This window comes from Microcebus murinus, chromosome 8 (assembly GCF_040939455.1).
Source record: "Microcebus murinus isolate Inina chromosome 8, M.murinus_Inina_mat1.0, whole genome shotgun sequence".
In the NCBI taxonomy this organism is placed as follows: Eukaryota; Metazoa; Chordata; class Mammalia; order Primates; family Cheirogaleidae; genus Microcebus; species Microcebus murinus.
In genome coordinates this window covers 70,399,795-70,419,404 of record NC_134111.1, presented here as the reverse complement: position 1 = coordinate 70,419,404, position 19,610 = coordinate 70,399,795, and the positions used below count along the sequence as shown (strand labels likewise).

General features: G+C 37.8%; 1 protein-coding gene across 2 annotated transcripts in view; it reads left to right on the top strand.

Moving 5' to 3' along the window:
• HECW2 (HECT, C2 and WW domain containing E3 ubiquitin protein ligase 2) overlaps nucleotides 1-19,610 on the top strand; it is a 343,662-nt gene that overhangs the window by 119,817 nt on the left and 204,235 nt on the right. For both annotated transcript variants that reach the window (XM_012776959.2, XM_012776958.3), the window contains exon 2: nucleotides 15,422-15,748. In XM_012776959.2, the coding sequence (XP_012632413.2) occupies nucleotides 15,457-15,748 (292 nt within the window). In that variant the 5' untranslated portion in view covers nucleotides 15,422-15,456. The remainder of the gene's footprint in view (nucleotides 1-15,421; nucleotides 15,749-19,610) is intronic.

Below are 19,610 nucleotides of genomic sequence, written 5' to 3'. Positions count from 1 at the left end.
TCATGGAATTTTTCTATTTCCATCTTGATTTCTTCATTTATGAAGTAATCAGTAGGGTGTTTAATTTCCATGTTTTTGTGTAATACTGCACTATTCCATGCATCTTTTAAAAAAATCAATTAAATATCATGTTATTTAAGTTTTCATTAAGTTTAAATAATTATGTCCCTCTAAATTTTATGGGAAATAGAATTTAAAAATTTTTAGAAAGATAGAAGTCTCACCATTGACTTTTTTTTTTTTAAGGTTTTGATCACCCTTTGCTCTTTTTTTTTTTAATTATTATTATTTTTTATTTTAGTGTATTATGGAGGTACAAGTGTTAATGTTACTTATATTACCTCACCATTGCCTTTTGGTTCTTTTTTAATTTTACAAATTTGGGTATTCTTGGGGAGATAGTATCAGTTATTTGGTCTAATTTTGGACTGTATAGAGATACTATCTGGTGATTTCTTATGTCAGCAGTTTTCAAATTTCAGCGTTCATCAGCCTCAACTGGGGAAAATGTTAAAAATCTGATATTTGGGCCCCATCCCATGGGTGGGTTGTTGTCTAGAGCATGGTGGTTTAACATGTTCACTGTTATCATGTTCCAAGTAGCTGCCTCTTCCATCTTCCTTCTTCCTAATTTTAATGTACCAGAAAAAAATACTTTAATCCCACAGTCTTTTTCTTACCTTGAATTGTCTGCCCCTTTATGGCTAAGCACCATATTTTGTAGGTCAACTCAGATTCTTTCCTCCTTGCTTCTCCCATTATCTAAATTTTGTGTACTAACCAAGTGGGGTATGTCCATTGTATTATGAGGGATTCTTTAAGTCTGTGATAGAAACCCAACCCAAACTCTCCTAGGCAAAAAGAGAAAAGTGTTGGAGTACTTTAAATTAATACTTAAGTTAGATACTTAATTATTAAGTATTAATTATTAAGTAAATAATTAAATACTTAAATTAAAAATTTTTTTAAATTAAAAATTTAAAAATTAAAAAATACTGGAATCCTTTAAATTAAAAAATGGATTAATGAGGTAACATATAAGTGCATAGTGTTTGGTAAATTTTTCCCAATTACAACCAGTTAAAGCTGGTTTGCATTCTAATGAGATTTTAATTTGTTTGAAACTATTATTTATAAGGTGATGGTATTTTCTAATTTTAATAGGACAGCCTTCTATGCAAAATTAAATAATTTTATTTATAAACTAAATGAATTTATTTCTTTGAATAGATTTTAATCTATTAATTAAAATGCAACTGCTTGTATATTGAATTTGGGAGCAGGAATCCAATGTCTACAAATTTAATGAGTTAAGATAATTTGACTCATTAAGCAAGTAGAATTTTCCGGCATCTTTAAAAACTGGCAATTTTACTTCTAGTCATGTAGCTTTATCTGATATCTAACCCAATTAAAATAGCTCTATCATTATTTTATAAGGATTATCTATTCTATAAAATCATTCCATCAGACTTCAAACCTTGCTTCATCTGTAAGTTCTCATACTGCACTTGACATCTGATGAAACTAGTGGGAAAGGAAAGAGTGGAGAAGACCGAGTTGTTTTGTGTAAGAACCCAGAACATATAGTTCAGAAGTCAGCTGGAGCGCCTTGGAATGTTCTAAGGATTGGTGTGTGCATCAGTGTGTTGGGGTGGGAGGAAGCTGGGACTTTAAGCCAGCAAAGCTCCCAGCTTTGGCACCACCAATTTCCTCTTTGTTCCTTGTAACTTTAGGCTAAGAGGCTATTGCTGTCTTCCTATTAACACATACCCGAGTGCCATGGAAACTCACCCCAACACTGAAATGGGAGGCAGAACTTCACTTCTCAGCTTACTGCAGGATTTCTACATACAAACGTCCACGTGCTTAGTTTACTTTGATTCGAGCAGCCATGCAAATAGGTATTCTTTTTTTTTTTTTCATAAATGGGTAGGTGAGAGGAAAAAGGCAAAAAGGATTTGATTTTTTATTGAGTTCCTACCCTGGAAGGGCTCCCATCAGTAGAGCCACTCCTTTGAGCCCTTTAATTATGCTCATACATCGAGTTGTAGGGATCCACAGAGACTGTCTTGAGAGAGGGAAATTGCCAGTTCTCAGCAACTTTATGGCCTTATAAAGTTGACTTAAAGTAAACCTGTGGTTCACAACAAATAACTAAATAATTGTTTTCTTTGTGTCTGCAAAACTTGCATTGGGTGGACCAAAAATGAGAGTGAGAAAGTATGGAGATGCAATAGAGCAAATCAGGCAGCTCAGGAGCTCTGCTGTGGCAGTGGGGGGCTGCTTGACTCTTAGGTTTAACACTCTGACTATAAAACCTGTAAATAGTTGATTACATCTTCCTCCCCAAATTTTATGGGTACACCTTGATACCACAGGATGCAGCTTTAGTAACCCTGGGGCCTACAGAAGCCACAAGGAGCCTTGGCACATGAGAATAGAATGACACTTTGAAGACTTCAGAGTGGGTCTCAGCTGCTTTACCTGCTAGCTTGGTGCTGTCATCTGGAAACCAAATCTAGGATTAACAACTCCATCACAGGGTAGCTTGGAGATAACATAGGGGCAGAGCATGGATGCAGAGGATAGACAGGAGTTACCAGAAAAGCAGGCCTCTTAAAATGAATCCATTTACTTTGGGAAACCAAATTTCTTAGTAAATAGGGGGGAAAAGGGTTTGATCTTGACAAATAAAAGTTCAAATGATGAGAATCAGTTTCTCTTATGACAAAATTTAGGTTATAATCACAAATATGTCCTAATTATTAGAAGGAGCAAAGGTCAAATGAAGTGTTTTAGAGGGTGGGGAAATTAATTTTTTTAAAGAAAATTGCATGATAGCACAATGTATTTGAGTTTCTCATCACAATCATAAAGAAAGTCATATTGCAGAAAACTACTTAAGAACTCTCTTGACTGTCCCATCATAATCCTATGATTTCATATTACTCTTGATTTTTTTCTCCTTCAATTGTCAATTGTTCTTACTTTGCCAGATCCTTATTATTCAGTGGTTTTGCATGTGATTCAAGTAGTTCTTCAAAATCACTTTATTGACTTGTATGAATTCCTGAATCCTTTACTACTTCAAGTGATTTCTCTTTGCAGTCATTTTATTGTTGGAACATCTGACATTCAGCAGAGTGACTAACAGAGATGAGACTGACAAGAATCAACTCTGTCATTGTGTGGGAGAAATGGTTGAATGGAAACTAATTTTTAAAGTCTGTAGTTCATTGCTTTGTGATTTTTTTTTTTTTTTTTTTGCTTTCATTTTCAGCCCCTTAGTGGAGAGGAGCTGGGCTCAATGAATACTTAGATAAAAAGGATCTCTTTGTCAAAAAATATTTGAAAACCATAGTGTTCTGTAGTCCATTTAGAAAAGTCTTCAAATGTTTTTTTATCCTAATACTTGAGTTAAAATGAAACTGAGTATCAATAAGCAGTATCATGATACTAAACAGAACTGTTCCCTTATTCACATGCTGCGAGTTCAATTAATTTTTTGGTTCTTCCAGATGATTCTCTGCCCTTGGAAATCTCATGAATTGGGTAATTTATTAATTATTATTTTAAATTCACTCTTTCTCTAGTCTTAAGATTGTAAGTTCCTTGAGAATGGAGTTTGTTTCATTTGCTGTATCCCTGTAGCTAGAATAGTACATTACACTTCATAGACATTAGATAATTTTTATCTGTATGACAAATCAGGCAGGTGTTCTCTCCCTTTGTTTTTCTGCTTTAATTTTGTTCACTTCTGTAGCAATGGTAAAGCATCAGTTGGTTATCTTAGACTTTGAAATTTAACCTGTGTGTTTGCAACATCTGCTCACAACCATTGCATCCTACCAGTGAAAATGCTTTAATTAAAAACCTTACTGTGGTGTAAATCTTTTATAAGGTTATAACAGTAATTAATTATTTAATTGAATGGGGCATTGTTCTAGGTGCTGTACTGAGAAAACCATGTAGGTACAGTTGCCAATATTAGAAGTGACATCTATCTGTCCTTTCTCACTCTTCATGAAGCATACATTCTAGTGGGGAGAGATACAATAAATAGACTAATAAGTTATACTGTAATTAGAATATGAAAAGTGTTTTGGAGGAAAAGTAAAGCAAGGAGAGGGGGTAGGTAGTATTGGAGTGGTTTAAATTTATCACAGGGTGGTCAGGGAAGGTTCCACTGAGAAGGGTACTGTTTGGTAAAAACATGAAGCAGGTCACAAAGTGAGCTGTGTGGCTATTGAAGAGAAAAGCAGAGGGAATAGCAGATGCCAAGGCCCCGTGGAAGAGTGTGGCTGGAGCATTTTGGGAGCGGCAGTGGACTGGAGTGGTACAACATGAGTGGCAGTAGTGGTCAGAGAGGACTAGGGGCCAAATCGTGTGGGACATGTAGGCTGCTCTAAGGGTTTTGGCTCTAAGGGTTTTGAGTGAGATGGGGGTTACTGGAGAATTTTGGGTAGAGAACAACATGACCTGACTTGCATTTGAACAGGAGCACTCTTGCCACCGTATTGAGAATAGACAATAAGAAATCAAGTATGGAAGCGAGGAAGGAGGCAATTGATTCTCATTTATAGGAGATTTAATAGTGGCTTGGACCAGAATGAAGACAGCGAACACTAATTCCTGTCTATTTTTAGTTTTTAGTTGGATTCTTTCTTTGGCCCAGAATGCATGCCATACTTTCATGGCCTCTTCGTATGTGTCAAAGTCCAGCTCAAGTTTTCTCAGGCTTTTCTTAACTACTTCAGTCTCTGCTGGTCATTCCCTGGAATGAGCTCTTATTGCCTTTTGCACTTACACCTTATAGTATAGAAGGCAATTGCTTTCTATTTCTTTCAAGTAGATTGATTTCTCTTTCTATGCTATAGCAAGGGCCTTATCTTATGCTTTTTAGCACACAGTAGGCACTTTACTCAAATAAATCCTTTTTAGATGGCTGATGTGGCTAATTCTAAAGAAAAGTCAACGTTTATTCATACTGTTGTCTCGTCCTTTTGCATTATTATTTTCTCTCTGGTAGCAGTTAAGTCCATACATTCATTCATTTGAAAATAAACACTATTGGTGTAAAAGAAACAGTAATTTATCCTCAAAGAGCTTATCGTCTGGTAAGAGAAGACTCGAATCTGTATAGTTAGAACATGAGGCATTGTGAAGTACAGATGATATGAATGATATAAAAAAGGCCACTGGAATTCAGTAGTTGGAATATTGGCTTCTGGCTAGGTGTTCTTCAAGAAGAGAGTGGTCCTTAGGTCTTGAAGGTAGGTGGAGTAGGTGCAGAGAATGGCATGGGTAATGCTGGACATGATAAGCATTTTCAAAGGTAACAGAATAGATAGGTTTGCAAGGAGAAAGTCTGCATGGAACTTTGGGTTTATTCAAGGAGCTATAAAGAAATACACTTAAAAATCCACCCTCTGCTCTGTACCCTGACCCGCAGAGCCACTGCACATCCAGGTCATACTCACCTCTCACCTGGATTTTACAGCAGCTTGCTAACTTCAGCTCTCAGCTTAATTAGCATAAGTGTCACCACCTGTGAGAAGCCTGCCCTGCTTACACTCTCCAAACTTGGTCCCACCCCTGCTCCTTTGTTTGAATCCATCATGGCCCTTTAATTGTTATTTACTTGATTGGAAGGGTTGTCATTGAAAAGGTGCTGTAGGAAGAGATTAGATGGATTGGCTGGGGGAAACAGAAGGACCAGAAAGGCCTGTTAAGAAGTGATGCTCTAGATATAAAATGATGTGAACTTGGCTTAGTGCTTTTGTGGCTGTGGGAATGGAAAGAGAAGCATTAATTAGGGTTTAAAAAATGTGTTATGTGGGATAGAGTACATGCTAGAATTACTTGTGTTTATAGCTATGACCTCTGTTGTTTTATGGAGTAGATAGTTGTATTTAAATACAGTTGGTCTTCTTTTCTAGCAGCTTTTGACAATTAGTAACTAGGAGCTTATATTCTGTGGTTTCTTTTTCAGAGAAGAATTTCCCACGTAATGCACTCCAGCCACCATAAAGTAATGCAGAATTCTTAAATATTTGAATTTCATTTACCAAAAGTTGGTAATTATCTGCAACTTTAGCTGTAAATAAAATTTTGTGATGTATTCCAGGAAAAAGAGAAAAAGACATCTTCCCCCACCCCAAGGATGTATAGGGAGTAAAAGGTTAATATCTTTTAAAAGGGATGAATGTAAGATGAATTGATTTTACTTTCCCCACACAACCCATCAATATTTGTTAATAGGAGAGCAACCACCAAAAATGGTTGATATAAAAGCAAAGAGCTTTTCTTTTTTCTTTTTTATACCTGGATATACCATGAAACTTCATATGTGTTTATTGAAAAATAGGTTGGAATTTTAAAAAGGTAGTGAATATATATGAAGTTTTGGTTTCCATTTTCCCAATCTGGCTTGACAGTTAAAAATGATTCTTGAAATGAGATTTTGCTTTTCTTAATTTAATAGCACTTTAAAAGTATAGGTGAATGTTTAAAAAAATTGGTACCCATGCTAATGAGTATTATTTCCAGTAAGGACTCACCACACTCTATCGTTAACTAAAATAAATGAGTAATAAATCTTGCTTTTGTTCTTCCCATGCTTGCTGTCCTGTATTCTTCCTTCATTACATATTTAAGGGTCTGTAATGTTTGCACTGGCATTTTGTTAGTGTGTGATTTTTCTCTTTTTCCTTTATTTTTATCTAGCATTCATTTTCTGTTCATCTAGTAACTTCCTTCCTTTTTACTAACTTAATTCATTCTAAAGAATCACTTCTCCCAAGCTGTCTTCAGTTTTGGTAGAATTATGCATCTGCATGACTTCTCTTCTTCTCCATGGGCCTGTAGGATTTTCTCTCCCAGGAGTCATTCCTGAGCAACATCGTGTAGAGGGGACAAATGTTTAGGTGGATACATCCTGGTAGCTACTGTTATGCAAGAGCATCTTTGGCTCATTCTTTTTCCTGTTGTTTTGATTCTATGAGCTACCCCAATATCTTTCTCGTAAATTCCCTTTCTGTTTTAGTTTATCAGAGGGAGGTTTCTGTTTATTGAAACTAATGAATCCTCAAGGATAACCATTTATTGCAATCAATAGTAAGAACCATCCTTTCATATCAAAGATGTATTTTTGGCCAGATAGGGTGGCACACGCCTATAATCCTAGCACTCTGGGAGACCGAGGCAGTGGGGAGGGCGGGGGGGGGCGGGGCGAAGGGGGGGGTTGCTTGAACTCAGGAGTTCGAGATCAGCCTGAGTAACAAGACCCTTTTTCTATTTTTAGTCTCTACTAAAAAGTAGCCGGTGCGTTGGCAGGTGCCTGTAGTCCCAGCTATTTGGGAGGCTAAGGCAAGAGGATTACTTGAGCCTAAGAGTTTGAGGTTGCAGTGAGCTATGATGATGCTACTGCACTCTAACTGGGGCGACAGAATGAGACTTTGTCTAAAAAAAAAAGATGTATTTTTAATAACTTTTTTTCTGATTACATAATATTTTTAGAAAACTTTAGAAATAGGGTATCATAAGGAAAAGAAAACTATTTGTGATCTCACTATCTACAACTACTGAAAAAGTGTCCACTTTTTTATAGGTATTATGAAAATAATTTAATTATATTGTGGTAGGTAACAGTATTTGATTATACTTAACATTATATCATGATGAACAAGTTTCTATGTCAAATGTTAAAAACCTCTTTTTAATAGCTTATTAATAGTCTATAATGTAGATATAGTATAATTGTAACTATTCCTCCATTGTTGGAAATTTATTTTATGTTCAGCTTGTTCTCAATTTTGAATAATGTTGTGATGAGCATCTTTTCATAAGTCTTTGCCAAACACCTCTGCCTCTTTGCCTATACTGGAGCCCTGGGAACGGATCTCTGTGAGGGTGTGAGCATAGCTAAGGCTCCAGGGTGTCCTCTCAGCAGCATATGAGTTTCTGTCTCACCGTACTTTCACTTGATTGCTATTATTTTTAAAAACTGACATTTTAATGGACACAGAATTATATATCACTTTGTTTTGAATTGTTTTCTGATATATATAACTATTGATGATTTAATTTTTTTTCTTTTGTGAATTACCTATTCATATCTGTAAAAAAAAAAGCTTAAATATTTGAATTGAAAACTTCAGTGAGTTTAAAGAACTGAAAAGACTTAAATCTTATTTTTTCTTTTTAATCTAGTTGAGTATTTAGTGATTTAAAAGTTAAGTTGACATCTTGAAAGCACTGTTGAAAGCTCAGTCTTTAAAATTAACAAGTTTTGGAACTTAAAATTATTTCTGTTTGTGTACATCCCTTTTCCAGATTTACAGGTGGGCTATTTTTATGTTGTGGCTCATAATATATTATTTGGTAAAATTGCAAGGATTTGGAATAGGTTTTTCCTAAAGGGTGGTAGCCTAGAGGAGAAATTGCGTTTTCTGATACTTTCTTCTTAGGAAGAGAAAGTGAGAGACAGCGCCAGCCACTCCAGGATCTCTGTCAAATTCTCCTTTCCTAGCAGGTTGTAGAGAACTTTTTCTGGTCTTCTTAATCATTTTGCCAGCACTTTCCTGCTGAGTAAGCTAAGCACTGCGTTATGATTATCTATGATGAGCACTGAGTAATGACTCTGTAAATGCTTTCTTTTAGTAGACACAGGGCAAATCCACTGGGGAGGCATCTTTCGTGGATACTTTGGTGATGGCTTTGTCTCAGGTGCCAACTGGCCTTGGTAGCAATGCTTTCTCTTCCTAGATTTCTCACAGCTATATTTATAGCAGGCCAATTATGTTTTCTTTAGTGTCTCTTGACTATAAATTAGTCTTTCCCCCTTTCTTTATCTCATTTATGTAGCAAAAAACAATGGGTTTGAAGCACAGTATAGTTTAACAGTGTGTATGTGCATTATAAGTTGTATTTTGGGGGAATTTGAAGGATAAACAAGTATGTTTATGTCCAGTCTAGGAAGTTAGAATCTTAGGATGTATATCTTATTTTATAAAAGTCCTCTGACAGTTTATGTTTTTCGGTACTTGCCCTTCAGGTGAGGTTTAGTAAATTGACATTCACCTCTATATTCATTAGTAAAAATATTTTAAATAAAAACACTTACTTAGTGTATTTATCATCTGCTGCTGTCTGTATCTTCTGAACAAAATCTGCTGGTTTGGAAAATGAAGTTGTATACTATGGTGTTTTGCAGTTTGCTTAGTAATTAAATCTCTCTTGACCTTTGGAAGAAAAGTGATTTTGTTTTTGGTTGTTGTTTAAAGCAGATGTCTTTATCTGAGAGAGCATCATAGTGCAGACCTAATCATTATGAAAAGAAGGAGGCTTTTTTTTTTTTAAAGGAGTGCTACATCATGTTAAATTGTTTCCATTGGGAATGGGGCAAATAGCTGCAGCAAGGGAGGGAGGGATTATCTAAGGAGCTTTGAAGGACCAGCTTTCTGTTAAATAAATATAGTGAGTACTAATCATTTTCACATACCCTAAGCTTTATTTTTAAAGCTTTATAGAAGAACATGGATAATTTTTCAAGAAAATTTGTCTTTTTTATTGCAGAAGGCATAGGCATGAAACCAAGACACAAATCAAGAATCCTGAGGTTTCAGTAGAAGGCACACAGCAGCCATTCCCTGTTGCTTAAGTAGCACTCATTTCCCCATGTGAGAACACCGAATTGAATAAAGTAGTAATAAACTAAAATTTTAACAGGAAAATTTAGAGTGCTTTCATTTTTTTCATTTTTATGCAACGTTGTAAATTAATTTTTACGTAGTATTTGTTCTCATTTACTATGGAGACCTGAACTCCAAAAAAATACATGATGTTTCCTGTAAGAGAAAAATTAAGCCTTCCGAAGCAAGTTTGAAAATAGTCGCTCATTGTAATCCAAATAAAATCATTGATTTTATTTCTTTTCCAGTTGACCTAAGTTGTGTGGAGTAAAACATCAGAAAGAGATTTTTAAACTCCGAGCTAAGCCTGTTAGGGATATATTGGCATAGTCAATTTTGATTAATACTTAAGCTGTTATTAAGCAGAAACTTTAATTTGAATATTTGTTTTATCCGTAGCCTCATAATAAGAAGCAATTAAGGCCTACCCTCACAAGTGTCTTTAGGATGTATTTACTTGGATATATTGCATTTGCTTCAAACTTATTCAAAATGATATTTTCTCAGCCTTGTCAGTGTTTTTGGGATTCTATTGCCACTTAGATTGAAAATCTAGAATTTAGTCCTAACTTCTCCCTCATTTTTGTCCTCTGTATTTAATCTGTCACCAAGCTTTTGGGTTCTTTCTTAGAAATATTCCTGATTGATATTTCTTTTTCATGTCACTAAAATCCGTTCTTCTGCACTCAGTGCTGGGTGCCCTAACTGATCAGCTTCCCATTGGTTTCCCCACCTCTGTTTTCTTCCGGTTATCAGAAACTCTCAGATTACATTTCCCCAAGCTTTCCTTTTGTATTCTCACTTCTCTACTCAAGACCCTGGAATGGCTTTTCACTCACTACTCTTGGTGAGGTTCCAGCTGAATTACTTCAAACCCTGTGTCCAGCGTTCTTTTGGTTTTATCTTCTGTCACTCACTTCTCACAGTGCCCAGTCGTTGGCTTGTGAGTGGTGGGCTCTGTAATTTCTTTTCCAAGTGGGTTGTTTGGAAGTTATAATAAATTTTTTTTGTAGAAAGAATTCTATGAGAGCTGTAGTTGAGTTCCTAAGCTGTATAACTCAGAGGCCTGTGTAACTTGACGGAACTGATTTGTGATCTCTGGAAGGCAGGAGCCGTGTCGAGCGGGAGGAGGCAGGGGAAGGACGGACTGTTTTCTCCTTCTTTTCAAAATACAGAGTCATCCAGACTAGGAAGAACTGTTAGTGATTTTTAATGTGTAAAGTTGGTGTTCAGCATTTTTTTTTTTGTTAACTGTCTTGCAAATACTAGTGTTTCTTTCCCTAGTCTCTTAGGCATAGATAGTTACCCTAAACTAAATAATGCCTCGATTCGTTCAGTAATTATATTATTTGCCTCCTAAAATAACAATAGCTACTTTTTGTTGAACTCTTTCATCTGCAGTATTTCCAATCTTAACAGTAATACTGCATGGTATATTAAAGTTACCTCCATTTTAGTAGTTAAATATATTGAGGCAAGGTGAAGTTTACATATATACAGCTATTTATGAGCACAGTACTTACAAATAACCTGTATATATTTGTATAAATCACTTAGAAGGAGTAAGTGCCGTATATGAGTGTTGGTTAAAGATATATTATGCATGGCCAGGCGCGGTGGCTTATGCCTGTAATCCTAGCACTCTGGGAGGCTGAGGCGGGCGGATTGCTTGAGATCAGGAGTTCAAGACCAGCCTGAGCAAGAGCAAGACCCTGTCTCTACTATAAATAGAAAGAAATTAATTGGCCAACTAATATATACAGAAAAAATTAGCCGGGCATGGTGGCGCATGTCTGTAATCCCAGCTACATGGGAGGCTGAGTCAGCAGGATTGCTTGAGCCTAGGAGATTGAGGTTGCTGTGAGCTAGGCTGATGCCATGGCACTCACTCTAGCCTGGGCAACAAAGCGAGATTCTGTCTCAAAAAAAAAAAAAAAAGAAAAAGATATATGCAGATAATCTCCATCCTTTCCCCACTTCTCCTCCCCTGACACAGAAGCACCAGTGGGGCACTGTTCTGCTTTGGAAGACTTTACAGGTTCAAAGTAGAAGAAAAGAGGCTAAAAGAGACAAAAGAGTTTCTGGGACTTGTCAGTCTCCTCATCCTCAAGTCTATCCCCAGAAAACTCTCTACTCTAAACTGGATATCTTCATATAACAGGATTATATGATTATTCCTGCTAGAGAATAATCGTATTTGGCTCAAAAAGCATCTTTGTGCTAAAATGCAAGGAAAGAACCCTTGGAAGGCTTAAAGAATTCTTGGTTATTCACACATTATTGTTCAGTGACATTTTCATCCTAGCTCCCTTGAGGGCCTTTCTGATAGGATGGAGTTGAGAAGGAAGCAAGCTGTTCAGAAGCTGGGGCACTTCCGGGGTTTAGATCTGTACTGCCCAGCCCAGGAGCCAGCAGCCATCTGCCACCTGTGGCTATTGAGCATTTGAGATGTGGTTAAATTGAAATGTACTTTAAGTGTAAAATACACAATGGATTTGTAGCACCAAAAAAAAAAAAAGGGGGGGGGAACAAAATACCTCAATTATTATTTGTATTAATGTTGAAACAATATAGTTTGGATGTATTGAGTTAAATAAAATATATTATTAAAATTTCTACCTATTTTGGCTGGATGGTGCTGGTTTAGACTAATCCTCCACCTGTCCTGTGTATTCAAACTTCTGTTCTTCCTTAGTAATCTTGCTCCGTCTTGTATCTCCTTTCTTTCCCACATCTTCATTCTCTTCTCTTTACTGGCCCTTTTCTCTCAGTTTTCATTCGTTCAACAAATAGTTCCTGAGTTCTTAGTTCCTGTGCTAGTATTATAAACATGCAAAATCTCTCTCATCCTAAAAATAAAACAAAACAAAAAAGCAAACAAGCCCAGCCCTGTCTCAATCCACATCACCCTCTCTCCACTTGCCTCCTCCCCTTTACCATCCAGCCTTTTGAGAAAGAGTCTGAACTCTTTATCCCCATTTATCTTCCTAGCCTTCTTCCTCAAACCTCAACAATCTGGCTTTTATCACTGTTACCACTCCAGGCAAACTGTTTTCCCTAAGGCCACTAGTTTCCTCCCGTTTTTCAAATGTAGTGGTAATTCCTCAGCCTTCAGCTGCAGCATTGGACAGTCTCCTTGGAGTCTCTTCTTGCTTGACTTTCAAGTTCTCTCTCTCGTTCTCCCCCCTTACTCCCCCTTCTATGTCTTGTATGTGTTTCTTTCTCTTCTGTTCTAACTTGATTTTTACCCTTTTGACTTATCAGCTCAGTAGTGTCGGGCAGTTTCAACCTCAGGGAACTTCAGCGTCTCCTGTGTCATGCTGGGGCTCACGTGTGTCACGTTGGGAGCTGTGGCGACCCGCCCCCCCAGGAGAGGCTTCTTCTTGGTTTATTTGCAGGATTCTCATCATAGAATATGTGGGTTTTTTTCCTTCTCTCCCATATCCTCTTCCTTAGTAGCGTCTCCATATCTGTGATTCCAGTTAGAATGCTCTTTATATGCTTCTTTTAATTCTTTAAGGCTCATCTCAAATAGAACTTCTGATCCACTGTGCTAACCTGTCTCTCTGCTTAAATAGATGTCATTTTAAAACAATTATTTGGTTGTACATCTGTGTTTTTTCACTTTTTCCTTGAGCAGAATAATTGTCAGTAGTTCTTCTGCTGTGTTTTTAAGCTATGAAGGTTCTAGGCTATTTGTTTCATTCAGGGAAGTAGTTTAGATACATACAGCCTGCATTTTCTATTTGACTACGATGTGTTAGGAGTTAATTATTTATAGTTGTTGCTGAAACTGGTGTGGTATTTGACTCACTGAGTTTATAAAGAAGTAATGGCTGGTTGAAATCCACTAAAATGAAATTTCATGAAATCATCAGGTTATTAATAGAACCTGTATTTTAGGCTTCATGGGTTAGAGATTGTCTAACAGTTACGGGCCATATTATGATGTCAGAGTTACCATAGACTACATAGGGAAAAGAAGTGCTGAATTTATAAAGAGGGATTTGGGACTTAATACCATTAAGCTGGGTAAATCAGCTTATCTGTTTGTTATTTCCATCCTTTTCACAGAGAATATGTTGTCCACCAATCCAAGTTATTTTGATTCAAGAGATAGTGCTAACAGTATGAGATAAACCATATGGTAGAAATTACATGAATAAATGCATTTATTTATTCAGAAGCATGTCCTCTTCACCCACTGGGTTTGTGCACTGGATAAGGGAATGGGAGAAATTAGGGAACCCTCCCTTCCCTTCCCTTCCTCTCCTCTCAGACTGAATATCTAAGGTTGTTATTAATATTATAATGTGTATATTTGCACCCAAGTTTAGTTTAGTTAGTCAGTTTGTCTTTTAAATGGAAGCTCCTGATGACTTCCCAGGACCTAGTAGGGTTTGCCTTGAAGTGAAACATAATATATTGAAGATGCTAGTGCATACTAAGAGTGCAGGATAGATGTTAACTCCAAAGATGCATTAGTGGATTTGATAGTTCTGACAGGGGCAGTGTAGAATAGAATCAGATTTATTCTGTGTAAGGTCAGTGGGGTGTGGGTGAGGTAGTGTAAACTCATGGGCAAACAGGAAAGGTGCTGGCAGGTAGAACTTCAAATATACCGTGTGAAAATACACAGGTCTTGAGGAGAGTCTCTTTCTAAAGAGACTGCATCTGGCAGTGTTTTAGAGCCAGACTGGGTGAGCCAGCAGGGGGCTGTATCTAAGTGCCATCAGGGAAGGTCCTGTTCCTTTAGATGCAGGCCAAGTGGGAGCCGAAGGAAATAGCTTTTTATTATCCAGATGGTGCACATAGTGTGGACCAGCCAGAAAATCATGACGGCAAGGGGCGGGCTCAGAAGAGGGAGTAGAGATCTTAGTTATGCCAAGGAGTATGTAGTAGAAAGTGCTCACCGTTCCTTCATCTGTTCAGTTAGCAAACATTTATCGACATCTGCTTTGTACCAAGCACTGTGTGAACACGGGGGATAAAGTAGTGAACAAAACAGATGAAAATCCCTGCTTTGTGAAAGTTACATTCTTGTTGGGGAAAGTAGACAATAACCAAATAAGTAAGTAAACTGTGTGATACATCAGATCATAAAAATTGCTATAGAGAGAAAGAAAGCAAGAAAGGAGGGATGGGGAATGCTGGCGTACTGCAATTTTAAGTGTGATGGACGCTGTGTTTAAGTAAAGAGGTGACATTTGAGCAAGCTCCTGAAAAAGACTTTACATTGTTATGCTAAGGAAATTGAGCAGGCTCAATGGTATATTTGTACCCAGTGGTATATTTCAACTGTATTTAGCATGTGTCAGAATTTTCTATCTTGCTCTTTTAAAATTTAATTGTAGCAGGAAATAAATATGTGTGTGGGATGGGAAAGAAGAGGATGCCATTTCAGAACATGGGGTATTTGGGAAAAGATAGACCTAAGAGGGATGGCAAAGAAATCCCCTCCTCTTTAGTTGCTAGGAGCCAGCTGTGCCAAGTGAAATCAAGGGCCACAGGTGTGTGATAGCCTTCGCTGTCCTGTGACCTCATTCTGTAGAAGTTGCTTCTGACATCATCAGTTGACTGTAAAATGATAGCTTTTATTTTGACAGCAGAAGATTATTGCATGGTCAGGCTTTAGTAAACACTCCTAAAGGATTTATGTCTGGGGAGCTTAAATCTAATTCTTTGTGTTGTAGCACTGGTGTTTTATGCTTGTTTGTCTCTTGCAGCTTTGTAGTACGCCAACCTCAGCGAGGCAGACGGGATGGCTAGCTCAGCCCGGGAGCATCTGCTTTTTGTACGGCGTCGGAATCCCCAGATGCGGTACACACTGAGCCCAGAGAACCTCCAGAGTCTGGCTGCCCAGAGCTCCATGCCAGAGAACATGACCCTGCAGCGAGCCAATAGCGACACGGACCTGGTGACTTCGGAGAGCCGCTCCAGCTTAACTGCCAGCATGTACGAGTACACGCTGGGGCAAGCCCAGAACCTCATTATCTTCTGGGATATTAAAGAGGAGGTGGATCCCAGTGATTGGATTGGACTTTATCACATAGGTGAGTCAAATGAGATGGACTTGCATGTGACTCAGAACATGCATTTTTCCTCTGACATTGTAACATTCTGTCTTTTCTCCTGGAAAAAAATTCACACACACAAATACGCACAGCAGATTCTGGGAATTTTCTTTCTTCTTTGGGAGGAGGAGAAGCAACAATGCCTTTGCTTATATGAATTTTATGGTTACATCTCTACCTAATGAAATGCCAGAACCTGCAATATTTTCTTTTTAAAACTTCACATTGCCCTTGATCAATAGTCCCATTTTGGAAAGTGTCTATTTAACATTTACTAACATTTTTAAACTGATGAAAGAGATATCTAGATTTAAATAACTGATAGAAAACAATGTTCTGTGTTTTCTAAAGGTTGAATTTCATTGAGAACAATTTGTTGCCTGAGATATCTTTTTATTTTAGAATTCCATGAATTTGTCCATGATCAATTTGGGGATGAAAGTATCATGTTCTCCTGACAAATGACTTAGAAATAGTTGTTATTGGTTTTAATAAAAACCAATCTGAGCTCAGTTTAGCTAATATGCATATGTTATTCATAGGTGAGTGAATGATGAATGAAGTGTCTCAGAAAGTATAGTCTACTTTATTTGAAAGCAAAAATCAAAACCTACCAATTAAACATAAAGAAAATCTAAATCCAACCCAGCAATAAAATCTAACATTCTCCAAAGTTGGAGAACTTTTTCTTTGAATGAAGGAAATTCCTTTAAAATTTAACGTCAGCCATTTTACTAGGAAGATATTGTTCCTTTCAATGTATGTTGTAAGCCAAGCATCATTTTTTAAATGAATAAATTAGGGGAAAAAGACTTAGCTGTTGATGCCAGTGCTTCTTATCCATGGGCCATTTTGCCACATAGGGGACATTTGGCAATATGTGGAGACATTTTTGGTGTCACAGCTGAGTGGGAGGGTGCAAGGCCAGGGATGCTGCTGATCTCTGCCTCCACAGCTCAGCAGAATTGCCATGGGCTCTCCCTTCCTGCACTGCACACAGGAGACAGTCCTCTGGCTGAGATCTAAGTGATCATGGCGTCACCTCATAAGTTTCTCTTTTCACTGGGATTTTAGTCTTATTGCCACCTGTTAGCTACTGTCTGAAAATCATTTCTTCCTAGTTTTACAGTTGTTTGTGTTAGGAATGCTAGTCTGGTGATAATTACTTCATATGGCCTGAGGCAGAAGTTCTTCCCATACCTAGATTTTAGGGTGGGAAGTAAGAGGTCTCTCTTAATTTTCCCAGCTAGCCATTTCTAGAGAACTCTGAATAAAGTTGATTGTTTTAATCCCATGTGTTTGTCAGTTAGATCCTTAGCAGGAAAGAGGGGTGAGGAACTGGCATGCCATACCTCTCAAGGTTCAGGGACTAACAAAGAAACTGGCATTTTCGAATGAAGGTGTAAACTGAGGTACTTAGTGTTGTCAGGCATGTTGTTCGTGTTAGCAGCTCTTCCACAATGAATGGCCTTAAAAGGTGTGGTCTCAACATTAAATATGGCTTGTTCCTAAAGTTGCAAGGCTGCAGCTGTGTTTAAAAGAAAGACTTATCTGGGCTCTCAAACTGAGTAAACAGAAACCTGGCCTTAAGCAGAGATAGCCATTTCTCTTCTGAGGCTAAATTGGGCTCTTTTGATCTCTAGATTGGACAGGGAGCCTCACTTCTGTTGGGACTTTTGCAAACCCACGTGGAGAGGGCTGTGTGGGCAGTTTTTAACTGACAGCCATTTCCTGAACCCTGAACACTGGGGTGTGGCCAGTGAGTCCTTGATCTCAGGGTACGTAGGGCCTTCTTGGGCCTACGCAAGGTCTAAAACTCTATGGTAATCCAGCCACGGAGTAGTGTAGGTGTGGGCATGTGACTTAGTTTGGGCCAGAGAGATCTAAGGGGAGACTTTGAGGGAACTTCACTTTCCAATGAAAAGCCAGTGTTTCATGAGACAGGATCTTTTAAACTTCCCCTTCTCTTATACTTGGGACTCTGGTGAGAAGATGTGATGTCTTGAGCTGTTGTATGCATGTATAGTAGCACCATGAGGCATTAATCAAGAGGATAAACAGCTATGGAGGGCAAAGCAGAAAGATAAAAAGAGCTTAGACTGGCACTCCAAAGCTCATATTATATGTGAAAAAAAAAAATCCCCCTCTTTGTTCAAGTCACCATTAGTATAAGGCTTTCTTGTATCAGCAGTTATTTCTAACTGGGCACAGCAAAAGAAGAGAAAGGGAAAAGGATCAACCACTGCTTTTAAAGGCAGTATGAAGAATGAGTGGGCTACTTCAGTAGTTGCCACTTCATGTAGAGTACTTAGGGCTGTTTTACCACTAGGTTGTTTTTTAAAGAAGTAACAAAAATTTGAAATAAAAATTTTGAAAACTGTAACTCCAAGCCATGTGGAATTTTCAGAGGTTTAATAGGACCAATAATGTGATGGGAAGAATCTTTCACATAAGTAATTAGCAACCTGAACATAGGTAAAATATTTTTTTATCACTATTAAGCGAAAATAGGTGAGATGGGTCGGGCGTGGTGGCTCACACCTGTGATCCTAGCATTCTGGGAGGCCGAGGCGTGCGAATCGTTTGAGCTTAGGAGTTGAAGACCAGCCTGAGCAAGAGTGAGACACCAACCATCTCTACTAAAAATAGAAAGAAGTTAACGGGACAACTAAAAATATACAGAAAAAATTAGCCGTATGCCTGTAGTCCGAGCTACTTGGGAGGCTGAGGCAGAAGGATCGCTTAAGCCTCGGAGTTTGAGAGTTTGAGGTTGCTGTGAGGTAGGCTGACTCCACAGCATGCTAGCCCAGGCAACACAGTGAGACTCTGTCTCCAAAAAAAGAAATAGGTGAGATGGTACATTCAGAAAGAAGTTAAAAGATAAAACACCAGGCTAGGATGGGAAAAGATTTTTGGGGTACAAATTAAGTCACGACTTTAAAGCTATTGTGACTAACCAGGAATATGCATAATAAGTTCTCTCCGGGGCTCTGTGAAATAGAGGTGCTGAGAATCTAGGTTTCATAACAATGCACATATGTCAGAAATAGCTTCAGATTTCTATACCTCTTGGTAGGAAGCAGCCTCTCCCCTTCAGTTGTGTCCTAAGAAGCCAGACTGTTTCCTAGCAACTTCTAGTATTATTTATGGAACAGAGAGATGGTCTCTATAGAAATAAGTCCCAAAGGAGAAGGAATTCAGTGGAACATCGAGCTGACGAGGTGTGGCTTGTTGGCACACTCTGCATTTTGATTTTGTTTCTCTTGGCTCACGTTTTCTTCCCCTCTAGAAGTGTGAGTTTTGTGTTTGTTTGGCTAATTGTGAATCATGTTTTGAACTATACAACTCACTCCAGATGACTTTTAGCACTGCTAATCTGGAGGGAAAATATATCCTCCTGGATCGGAAAAACAAACCTTTCTTTAGGCATTTTAAGGCAGTAAAAGGTCCTATTGGAAATACAAAGAAAAAAGTTGAAAATATTAAAGCATCATTTGAGGAGACCTTGGGTGTGAACACAGTTCTCAAAACATATGCTAATTATATTTTCTCCCTCCAGAAGCTTCATATATACACTGAGATTTCTAGAGATGATCATAAGATCACAATGTAGCTATAGCCCAGAATCTTCAAATTACAATTAATGGCTTGCAGATGGTTTTCAGAAATCATTAGGTTTATAATTTATATTTGGCCTCCAAAATTAGAATTGACTCCTCACAAATTTAACAGTGCTATTCATTGCCTCCTCCTGAGTGCATCAAATAAAAAGAACCAAATGCTTATCTTGGCAAAAACACTTAGGACACCCAACACAAACAGCTTTCCATGAAAAATCAAG